The 12,122-nt window shown below is 45.8% G+C and overlaps 1 protein-coding gene across 2 annotated transcripts in view; it reads right to left on the bottom strand.

Moving 5' to 3' along the window:
- Erg (ETS transcription factor ERG) overlaps window positions 1-12,122 on the bottom strand; it is a 99,073-nt gene that overhangs the window by 8,119 nt on the left and 78,832 nt on the right. Inside the window, exons 4-9 of one of the 2 annotated variants that reach the window (XM_028752529.1) lie at window positions 10,624-10,827; window positions 9,837-9,917; window positions 8,033-8,104; window positions 1,726-1,794; window positions 1,055-1,111; window positions 422-469 (exon numbers count right to left, since the gene is read on the bottom strand). In XM_028752529.1, the coding sequence (XP_028608362.1) occupies window positions 422-469; window positions 1,055-1,111; window positions 1,726-1,794; window positions 8,033-8,104; window positions 9,837-9,917; window positions 10,624-10,827 (531 nt within the window). The remainder of the gene's footprint in view (window positions 1-421; window positions 470-1,054; window positions 1,112-1,725; window positions 1,795-8,032; window positions 8,105-9,836; window positions 9,918-10,623; window positions 10,828-12,122) is intronic. The other variant, XM_028752531.1, reaches the window with a different exon arrangement.

The following is a 12,122-nucleotide window of genomic DNA, read 5'->3' as shown; positions in this document are numbered from 1 at the left end:
TCACAACCCCTTCCTCACAACCCCTTCCTTCCTCACAACCCCTTCCTCACAACCCCTTCCTCACAACCCCTTCCTCACAACTCGGGAGTCTCCACCTACTGGCCTCGGCCTTTCAGCTTCTAGCGCAAGCCAATATACAGAGTTACTAAGTTACTAAGCGGAACTCAGGCTGTTACTTTGTTGCACTGACCCTAGTAAAACATTATAAATCCAATTAGGTTATAATCTTCCTTGCTAAACTAAAGTCTTAATTTATAACCTGATCCATTCTTTCTATGAAGGTAAATAAAAATAGTCCAGTGAGATGAGAGCTGAAAGCCAAGTTTCTCTAGTTCGAGAAGTTTCTCACCAGTACAAGTTTCTGAAACAGTTCCAAATTTAAAAGTAACTGTACAGCAGCAAATCACAAGTGACAACTCACCTGGGTTAGCAAGGCGGCTACTGGTGGGTCCCAGGATCTGGTAAGGATCTATGGTAGAAGATAACTTAGGCTGCCAGACAGAACTATGTGTACAGAAGTGAAAATGTTCTTACCCCCCCCCCAAATTCCTGCCTTTACCTCCCACACGAGGTAAGGTATCACACAGGACCTCAGGAGAATTTCTTGTTGGAAGCATCAAAGTTGGTAGAAAAACTTGAGGTCTGATATTCCCACTACCAACCACAGTCCATATAACCCAGGATCTTAATGGGGCAAAGTTGGACCTGAGGCCATAAGGGCCAGGCCAGAGTGTTCAAGGTCAGCATCCCACTGTCTTTCCACCTTAGACTTGACAGACTTGACATTAAAATGCACACCATTGATAGTCCAAGTAACAGAATTTACAGTTCCCCAAGGCACAGCCTTCATGTAGAGCGAATGATACACCCATGTTCAACTTAAAGGTTTTAGAGGAGTTTTAGTAAAATCCTTTCAACTGAGAAGCTACTGGTCTAGACCTCATTTTACATACATGACAGTTATGAAGTTCATTTTAAAGGGGACACATTTTAGAAACTCCTGTCTGTGCCTGTAACAATTTTTAGGGTTCCCAAGATGCTTTCTGAAACACACCTAACTGAGGACGCTGGTCTTCAGTTTTGGGCACTGCAGAGGGAGATGGCTGAGCAGCTGAAAAACCCAAGAACAATTAAAAAAAAAAAAGACAATTAGCAACAATTCAGATCCGGCTGCATGTCTTTGATGTTATTCACTTTATAATCAATTAATTGTCAAGATAGTAATTTTATTCTACAAGAAGCATTTGTGGTAAGAAGAAACCGCCCTCTCTAATGAAATCAAATATAAACATTCTAAAATGTTTCCAATGATTTAAACAATCTAATGTAGCCATTGCTTCTAAACACAATAAAAAGGAACTTGAGCTAGCTTACAAAGGAGAATGAAATGGGCTATGGTGAATGGGGAAAGCGCCAGGGAAGACTAATGCCAAGCAGAGCCACAGCAAAGGAAACCAGCAATTAGCTCATCAGTATGTAAACATCTCCTGAAACCACCATTGTCCACAATGAGAATTACCGTTCATTTCTTTTCCTTATAAAAGTAGGTTACATCTCAAACAAAAAGACTCATCATGCTTAAAGATTGCATCTGTTTTATCATGAATGGAAGGAGCCCTCTACATGTTAGAAAGACCACAGATCAACTATTGAGATTATATTTTATCCTGGCTGTAGTCACCCATGCCTTGGAATATGCAGATCAAGACTGGACTGAGCCTGTACCTTTGGACTGAGGGTTGGGTTGGCTGTGGCCGGTCCAGGCTGATCTCCTGGGAGGCTCGTAAGGTAAATCTGTAAAAAACAGATACATGGACTAAAAACCAATTACGTTCTATGACAGATATATTTTGTTTCTTAGAATAAATAACAGAATAAAAATTCAAAAGCAATAAAAATATCAACTTGGGTTTTACCTATAATTTACACTTTGCATATTTCATGTAGTTGTATATTTTATTTTTCTAAAATTCTCTCCTCCATTTAGCTGACGACTCTCATTGGTAGATTCTCCTAGACCTTGCTTGCTGACTCTGTGTTGTGTGTGTTACACATGTATTACAGATATGTAGTTATGCATGCATGTAGAGGCTAGAGAGGCCAACCTTGGACATTGTCCTTAACTACTACCTTTTCACCTTGCTGTTTGAAGCCACTCTTGTCACTGGGGCTTTGGGGCTCATCTGGGGCTCACTGATTTAGCTCAGCTGACGAGACACATGTCATTGAGTGCAGACATGGGAACTTGGGATCACTTAGATCTCCACGCTGGCATTGCAAGCACTTCACCAGCTGAGCCACCTCTCTGGCCCCTTCTTCGGACTCTCCTAAAGCCTTTTCCTGTGAGGAGAAATCAAGATCACAGGACAGCGTCTCTTTCACAGCCCGACTTATCCTAGGACCCACTGAAGTCTACGCTTTCATCTTCAGAATTTGTCCAATCCAGAGCCCATGACGGGGGTGTGAAGGTACAGATTCTTGCCTGGATCCCCCCAAACCCACACAGTGGTGACATTTATGTTCCTGTCTTCTGCACTTCTCTTAGAGATGAGAACTGCTTTCTTATCCTCAGCAAGCCGCTTCCCTGCACTTCCCTTCATTTCCCCTTGATAATCTTCTCCATTTATATTGTCGGTCTTAATTGGCCCAGTTGTTTTTCTAGGCAAAAGGCCCCTCTTTCTCATTTTCTAAAAAGATTTAGTATCTCACTAAAATGGATAGCATAAAAAAAATTCAAGACTTTCTGAAATGATCCACCTCCTACAACACATTACCAGCGACCCCGAGTGCAAGCGAGTGCATATTATTTATATACCACGTCACTTGTGCCACGGACTCTCAGCACACGCCACATTTGCAAATTTAGTGACTGCATTTCTGCAGTCTCAGTGTAGGTTCTGCCACCAATAGCTAAGCATTTATGCCACTTCAATTTTCTTTCATAAACACATCCCAGAAGCATTGTTTCTTCTACTCTTATTAACCATGGATACGTGAGCGCTCTTGCTACATGCAATTCTGTAACATAGCTGTTCCAAAGCTGGGAAGTAGAGGCAGGAGAATCAGCTCAGAGTCTTCCTCGGTTACGTAGAATATTTGAGCTATCCTGGGTTACATGAGATGCTGTCTCAAAAAGACCTGGGCATACTGGCACTTGGGAGGCTGAGGCAGGAGGATTACCCTAAGCTCAAGATCAGTCTGGGCTGCAGGGTCAGACCCTTTCTTAGAACAAAAGAAAAATGTTAAATGAATTTAAAAACAAAACTTCCTTGGTTGATGGGTCTCAGTTCAGAGTCTCAAATGCCACTCTAGAGGCCTCAAAAGCTGCAGCCCCATACTCCAGGAGGCTTGCTTCTGCCGACACCAAGGGATGGCTGTGGACCTCTCACTCAGAGGACAGAGTGGTACAGTTATTTTGGGTCTCTCTTTAAGCAAATCATTTAACCTTATTTAAAATGGGCAATCTGATGAATCAGCTTTCAAAGGACCCCACTATGTTGTGTCATGTGTGTCCCCTTCCAATGTTCCCATCCCAAAGAGAACAGCACGAAATCCAACGCAGAAAGGCCTAATTCAATCAGTCTGTTTGGCTGGAAGCATCACAACTCGTGTGGTCTGTGAAATTCTACCCTCCCGGGCTTCGGAGAGTTAGGCAGTTTTCCTCTTTAAAACTCCGCCGTTGCTCTCTCCTCTCAGGGGCGTGTTTGCATTCTGGGACCTTCAGCTTTTCTAGAGTTGTGATGGCGTGTGGGAATGAAATCTGTAACTCCGATCAATTTACAAGAAAATTTTGTCTTACATCTCTGGGGAATTTTGAAAACAGATCGTCAACCTGTTGCAGTTTTCCTTCTAAAACTGGGGGTTGGGAAGAATTCAGTGAGATAGCCCAGTGGGCAAGGGGGCTTGCTTCCAAGTCTTATGACCTGACTTTGATTCCCGGGACCTACACGGTAGACGGAGAGGGTCAATTCTGCTAAGCTGCCCTCTGCCCTCCACTTGAGTGCCGTGTGCATGCACACTCCCAATACACGCAACCCCCAAACACATAAAATGTAGTATCTATTTTTCAAAAAGTGGCTAGCCAGAGTTTTATTACAGAAATCGTTTTAGGAAGAATAGCCAGCTAGTGAGGTTTCCCACCTGGTTCAGGGGTACCCAGACACGTCAGCAAAGGCCCAATTATCAAATGAAAGTGTGGGCATCACAGGAATGTGTCCTAGATCCCTGCTTCTTACAAGTGCAGTCTGTGGATCATCAACCAAAGACGTGTGCGAGGGTTGGGAATGCAGACTCTTACCCTGGACTTACAGACTAAAGCCAGAGCTCTGATGAGGCCCCAGGCCACTCACACATGCTAATGTCAGCAAAAGCCATCTCAGAACTATTTCCACCACTCTCATAAGAATTCTCAAAGATAATGACTTCAGGAATGCTATCCAGACTAGGTAGACATACCTATAAATATATACCTGTCTAGTATGGAAGGTACTAGAGGGACCTACTGGGCCTGAGGTGGAAGAACAAAGGCAGAAGGACCAGAGAGCTATAAGTTTGTCAACTGCCACCCAGAAAAGCATAGGTCATAAAGTGTGGCTGGAGAAAACACTACATAATCACGCTAGAACTAATGTTTGGAAGCTCTTTATTCATAAAATCCTTGGAAAGATGGATAAGCATGTTCCACCCTCCCTTGGAAATCACAACCACCAGACGACAAAGTCTAATCCTCAGCCAAGTATTTGGGATGTTTGCCTGGACAGTGATTAGCATGTTCACAAACACACTGCCTTGGTAGATACGCCAGACTTGTTTGCTTTCACGAGTGTCTATGCCAATATTTCCTTATCAGCTACCGGTCACACGCTGTGATACTAAAGCCCCCTCCTGTGGGAGGTGACCTTGGGAAATGCTGACCTTGGACATTTCTGGGGATGAGGGACAATTGGGGAGGTGGCAGAGCCAGCACTGCATACATATGTCTACCCCTGACTGCTAAGACAATCACTACCCATGAATCTTTGCTACTAATTCGGATAGAAGGGCATAGGGTTTTTAATACATTACATACTTTACATTTAATTTTGGTGAGAAACTCAATGTCCACTTCATTCCTTTTGAGCTATCTTTTGTGCACAGGAAGGCCACTTTCTGGCTGGCATTCACCCTGCTATTGTAGCTGTCAAAAGCGATTGGATAAACAGGAACCTTATTAAAACAATCCCAGAGGCAACTTGGGGTAGCTATAGAAGTACAGTGTATGCCACGATCCATATGGAAACAACAATATGGAAGTCCAAAGGCAGAGCTCATCTGGTGTAGACACCCACACACAGCAGCTTCGTGCACTTCCTGGGAGCTAGGATCAGTTTCTGATTCTGTATGAGACCTTTCTACCACATTCTTCCTAAAGCACCAGAGAATCATCCAGACCCCCTCCCTGGTGGGGCTTTCCAGCTACAGTGGCCGCTACAGAGTCACTTGCATTTTAAAGGACCAGGACTTGGCTCTTAAAGCACTCTCCCTCATTCTGCAGAACCTGCACTATGTCTACAAGGTGTCTCTGGTGATCCCTTGGGGAAGGAAGGGGATCAGAAGGAACGGGCTGGCCTCCTCTCATGCACTTGAAGCTAAGGAAAGAGACAAAGTGGGAAGGCAGTTACTGTGTCGAGCCAATCTATAAAGCAGATGTTGGTCATTAAAAGGGAAAGACTGTGGTGGCGTCTCAGATGTGGGTGATGGGAGGCAGAAGGACAGGAGACAGGGGGAGGGGGGAGGAAGCATCTGGCAGGGAGATTCTGAGGCCTGCAAGCGTGGGCAGAGGTAACCCACAGAAAGGATGAGAAGACCATCTTTAATATCTCAGGAAATAAGGAAGTCTTGTGGGGTTTTCTTGCAGGGAATCTGTGGTGAGACAGCCCCAGTATAGGGAAGATTGGAAGGGAGTCCACATGGACTAATTAATTAATTACCTAGAAGCCTGGCTTGCTCTGGGGTCAGCTCTGGGTGCTTACCAGCCACTGTGTACAGTGCTAAGAGATATGGTGTAGATAAGAACACATAAGGAATAGGAACACCGGCCTCTGTCACCTGACTGAGAAGCCTCCTTGCCTGCTCTGCAGAGGGGCCGTCTCTCTGTGCCTTGCCGAGTCTTTCCTAGCCTCTGATAAAAGTCTTTCTCTGTCGGCTGATTTTTTGTCTGCTATGGATGAGACTTCCCTCGTTGCCGCTGCCCGTAGCACTCCCTGCCTTTTAATTTCTTAATTGGTGAAGAAAACAAACCTAGACAGTAACAGCACCACCCTGTGAGTGCTACAGACAGAGCCCCTTGTCCTGTCTCGCCAATCTGTTTACCTCAGTGGCTCACACACCCTGGCCTTGAAACTCAGCCAGCAGCATTCCCGAGGTGGCTTTAAACAAATGTAATTTTTAAATTGACTAATTAATCTTAAAGGCCAGATGTTCCTCTGGGAGCTTTTATTTATTTATTTTTAGCTCTGGGTTGAAGTATTTTTTTTTAAATGTTCCCAAATCATTCATGCCCATTCACAGGCTCCCCAGCGTGGCACAAGACGCACGTGTAGGTGGCATGTTCGGAAAGTTCTGGTGCCAGGGAACGAAGGGTGCTCCCCTGCTCCTCATTCTTAATGCTCCTGGTGGTGCTCTTGGGGCTGTTCAGTTTAGGGCACACACTGGGTATGGTCCATTACTTTATCGAGCTCTAACATGACTTTGGGCCAATTTCTCGCAACAACGAAGCAGGCTTTCTCAGATCAGAGATCACTAGCCTGACATCACTGTGGTGGCTTCGGAGCAGGGGTGAGGTGTGAAGACCCCCAGGAAGTGACCCTGTGGCCACCATTCAGCCAGCTCCCAGCCTTATTGTATCTTCCTTGAAAGAAAGTCCTCCCACGCCTGGGATCAGACCAGCTAGACTCATGCAGGCTGGCCATTCAAAGGTCAAGGAGGGGTGGCATGGGCTGTGGAAGACATGCATGCTGGACCAAGGTAGGAGTCTGGGAAATCCAGTGTACTTCCTGGAACCCTGATCCCCCCAGTGTTCAGGCTAGCTTGAGGAGATTTGACTTAAAGGGAAGTCATGGCCCCCATGAGGGGGTGGTGTGTCAGGGTGATATATCCCCAGTTCAGAGTGTCCTCTCCCTGGAAAACATTGATTTCTCCTCTGGGATCTTGCCAATCCCCCAGAGGCTTCCTGACTGTGTTCATGTGAGCCCGACTCCATCCACGCCCAGGCTTCTGGACCCTAGGCAGGGCCTCAGTTGCCAGCTCCTACTGCTTCATATGAAACACTGACAAGTCCTTGGCTGTCTCTTGGCACCAAGTTAACAGAAGTTACCTCCTAGAACTTCATGCTAAGCCTTCCTACTACTCACTGCAGCTCCCCCATGTCAGACCCAGACGAGGCACTTGACCAACCCACAAGCCTAGCGGAATGTGCAAGCGAGCTTTCTGAAGACAGACACAGCTTGGAGTCTGCTTCAGCTTCCCACTCCCAGAGACCAACTCTGCGCCTGGCATTAGATAAATGTTTACTTTTGAGTGAATGATGTGTAAATTAATTACCTAATTCAATCGCTGGAAAAGACATAAAGTATGACTCTGATATAAATATTATATATGCCAGATGCTTCTCTGAAAAACGGCTTCTCATGTAGTGATGAGAATTGGTCATTAGCAATTTGGGAATTGCTTTCTCACCCCAAAAGGGCAGACTGCACATCAATCCTCCTCTTAACTGAGAGTACAAGGGGTTCCTATCCTAGGCATTGGCTCAAATACTCAAAACTACTACTTAAGGCCCCGATCTGTTTCCGATTCCACAGCTTGGCTCCTCTCTGAATGTAGCACCTCTGAATCTCAGCTGCCCTTCGACAGGGGCAGAGAGAAGACTGGCTATAACCCACTGCCTTTTAGGTCCAGGACATGTTCCTGGGGTCCCGGGCTGGGGTCCTGGGTCTAAGTGGGGCATCTGGGAGTCTCTCAATAAAGCAATCACACAGGGGTGTTAGCGTACCTGGCCTAGTTGTAATTCTTTGCGTAGCTTCGGGATATACTGAAGTATTTGGGAAAATAAAAGCTGCACCCCCTGCAGACAAAAGGAAAGAAAAGCGTGAAGGTCCTTTGTGGTGACTCTCGACCTGAGCAATAGCGCCTCCTCACCCCGTGATGTCAGGGGCGGCCTTGAAAATTCAGTGGAGCTCTCGGCAAACAGGAGCCCTGCACAGTATCTCCCTCGTGCATTAAATATTATCCTGTATTCATTTATTAATCTTTGTGGGCTTTTTGACAGAGTCCCACCTGTGTCCCACCAGCAATCTTAGTTTATTAAAAATTATCTGTGGCACAGGTATTTATTTATTGCCAATTGTATATGATGCACAAAATGTTCTGACAGATCTTGGAAAGAAGTATGCTTTGCCTAAGACTACATGGAATGTGCTAAAAATAAATCCACCTCTCCACTCAAATACACGGCTCTCCATATTTTCTTCAATCAGTGGTCATCTCCCCAGACTAGGAGATTTCCCCTTTGGCATTCAGTCCTTTAGAAATTTATCATCCTTGTCCTTTGATTGCCTCTATATTTAGTTATAATAAAAAAAATCAATGAATTCTGAACTTTTACGGAACTTTTAGTCACTGTAAAAGAATTTCTAAATGCGTGTAACAAGAGCCTGTGTGGCTCTGGGGTGTTTCCTGAAATGAGATTACTCTACCAAGTTCTTTGTTAATTTTGGCCACAAGACCATTAGCATATTCATATGTGCGAAACAGATCGAGAAGGAGGAGCTTAGAACACCTCACATCAGGTTAAAAAAAGCACATTGGTTTTGAATACTGAAGACCAAGGCAAACCAGCTACTTATTACAAAGGAGCAGACTGAGGCTCAATTCATAAGATGTTGTACATTTTAAAGTGAAGTGAGAATGACTGGTAAGCTGCTCTCTTGCTCAGTCAGGGAGAGTCGTGGTTGGGCTCGCTTGCTTGCAAGGGACAAGAGATTTCCCAGCTCTTGCTGCTTTTCTCCCTAGCTGGGGGCTGGTAGGGCATGGTAGGAAATGGTCCTTGGCTAATCCAGTGGGTGACCAGCAAGTGGCCATGCATCCACCAGTGACACCATTAGGACAGGAGGTAGATGTGTACTTGGAACGTGTGTAACATGTTTATACACAGAGAACCCCAAATACACCGAGAGATGGAGGGAAGGTTAATCAGGGCCAAGTGCCTTGTCAAGCCCTGAGAGGCTCAGGCACTCGACAGACACAAGCATAGATAGAATCTGTAGTTAGAGACAGGAAGGCAGGTGCTGGATCAGGGATCAGTTGTGTATTCTCCAAAATGGCAGAAGAGTTTCCCTTGGGTTTGCACAAAGTATGAAACACTCCTTCCACTGCCCTTTGCAAACATACAAATCTGTGCAGAAGTTAAAAACCAAGGCAACTCCAACACCCTAAGCTGTCTGAGAAATACCAAGGAGTCCTAGGAAACACCGCTTTAGGAAGGAACATGGAGAGCAGCAGGTCTGTGGGGCCCTTTATACCAGGGAGCTTTGGTTTCCATAGGTAATGACACTGGTGCACTGGGGCAAGCTGGGGAATCAGAATAGTACTAAACTCGTGCAGTTGGTTTAAAAGAATAAAATAAAACCTTTCACAGCCTACGAGGTTATGGTGGAAATAGCAGGAAGTGTTCAGACACCCTACAGCTTCCCTCCCGAGTCTGCATTCTAACCACTAGCCTGTGAGTTTCACTTTAAAGCACGCACCTGTAGATAGGAACCTAAGTGTGTCCTGGGGTCCAAAGGGGCTGGCATTACCTGTGTTTCTAGCATGCATTAACCGTGGGGAGTTTTGTAAAGCCTTATCAACGTCATCAGAAGTCAGATGTGGAAGGGGAGCTGCAAAACAAAGCACAGAGCAGCCTTGACATAAAGAGATGGAGAACGAGCTTCCTAAAAAAGAAACAGAGTCAGAAAGAAAAGAAAGAGAGATATATATACCTCCCGCCCTAGCATGGGGGCTGCCAGAACCATCTAAACCCTGTGGTACAGGAAATAGCTTAAACACTAAATGGGATAACCTCACACAGGAGAGAAGTGTATGGGTGCCAGGCAACGCCACCAAGGAAGATGCTCCACCCACTTGCACTTGAGATACTTTCGGACCATGCTCAGAGTTGTCAAAATTAGATCATGCAGCAATCCTTCAGGCCCACACCGCTGCTGATCAATACACCACCCATCCTCTCAATAGAAAATGAAAATCCTCCTCTTCAGCAATCCAGTTGGATGGGAGGAGGGGCTTCATACTGCTTAGTGGAATGTTAACTAAGCACATCCCCAACAAGAAGGAGCCTTTTCTGACTTCCAGTTTGGACAGCATGGAAGCTAGTGAATATGGCTATTTCTCTGCCATGTTCCATGTTCCTGGTCTTGGGAACCCAAGGGGGGTGCTGTTATCCTGTCCCCAGGAGAGACTGCATTGTTCATCTACATCATGAAATTCCACTGTGCGGTTCTCTCAGGTCAGACAAGAGGACGCTGGGAGCACCCTGTCTGAACCCACTGAGGTTGGGTCTGCAGCCATGGCAACAGCCATGCTTACTCTCTCTGAGGTAGTGGAGATGTGAGAGAAGAATGTCGGCGTTGTAGCTCGGAGTGAGCCTCTGGAAGTCATCCTTGGTCATCTTGCACAGCTCCTTCCCATCAATATTCTGAAATAATAAGACGTCCACGTCGAGAAGGCCGTATTCTTTCACCGCCCACTCCAGCCACTGCCGCACATGGTCTGTGCTCCACAGAGTAGGATCTAAAAGGGAAGGAAGACAGACTCCATCAACTCCTAAAGGCAAATCTGATGGCAACCCAGTCAGCCTCAGAGTAGGCCCCCACCCCGCCCCCATCTCCAGATTGCACAAGCCTGTGGCCAAGCTCAGCAAGTCACAGCAAGGGAAACATTATCCTGGAGAGTGACCCAAAAGAGCCAGGCTCACAGATCTCCGTCATCCATGTTGAGGAGAATCTGTTCTGTCTCTATGCTGGCTCCGTTTCCAGTAGATACCTGTTTTTGTTTGTTTGTTTTTTTGGTTTTTCCTCCCAGCTGGTTTTTTTTTCACTTTTATGTATTCATTAAAAAAAATGTACAAGACTAAAAGTCATTCCTTGAGAACTTACTGATCCATTTATATAAAAGAAAGTTACAAAACATCAAGAGACTGCTCATTGACCCATCCCAGGGGCAAGCACCAATCCCTGACACTTAATGATAGTTATGCTTGCAGGCAGGAGCATGGTGTCCTCTGAGAGAATCCACCCAGCAGCTGATTCAGACAGATGCAGACACAAACAGCCAAACAGTGGATAGATCTTGGGGATTCTTATGGAAGATCGGGAGGAAGGATTGCATCCCGAAGGGGATAAGGAACTCCACAGGAAGGTCAACAAAGTCAACTAAGCTAGATCCTTGGGGTTCTTAGAGTCTGAGCCACCAGCCAAAGAGTATACATGGGCTGGACCTAGGCCTCCCCATACAGATGTAGAAGATGTGCAGCTTGGCCTTTCTTTATGTGAGTCCTGAACAACTGAAGTGAGGGCTATCCCAAAAGCTGTTTCCTGTCTGTGGGGTATGTTCTTCTAGCTGGGCTACCTTGTCTGGCCTCAGTGGGAGAGGAAGTAAGTGCCTACCCTCACAGAGCCTTGAAGTGTCAAACTGGGGGAAAACCACCCGCACAGAGGACAAGGGGAGGGGGAGAGATTGTGGGTGTGGGAATCAGAAGGGGGAAGCAAGAAGGATGGAAAGTGAGTAAGTAAGAAATTAAATTAAATGACAAATACAAAGAACAAAAGAGAGAGAGAGAGAGAGAGAGAGAGAGCTCATTATAGATTACTAAAAGAATACAAAGAGGGCTGAGGAGATGGCTCAGTAAAGTGTCTACTTTGCAAACATGAAGACCTGAGTTCAAGTCCCAGTGGAAAAATATGTGAAAACCCAGAGTTGGGGAAGCAGAGAAAGATAGAGCCCTGGGGCTCACAGGTAAGTCAGCCTGACCTACTTGATGAGTTCTAGACGACCTCCGGCCTCCACATACATACCCAGATATGCAC

Source organism: Grammomys surdaster, unplaced genomic scaffold, assembly GCF_004785775.1.
Source record: "Grammomys surdaster isolate TR1022 unplaced genomic scaffold, NIH_TR_1.0 125925, whole genome shotgun sequence".
NCBI classification, from domain to species: Eukaryota; Metazoa; Chordata; class Mammalia; order Rodentia; family Muridae; genus Grammomys; species Grammomys surdaster.
The sequence above is the reverse complement of the archived record's forward strand: the minus strand, read 5'-3'. Positions and strand labels throughout refer to the sequence as shown.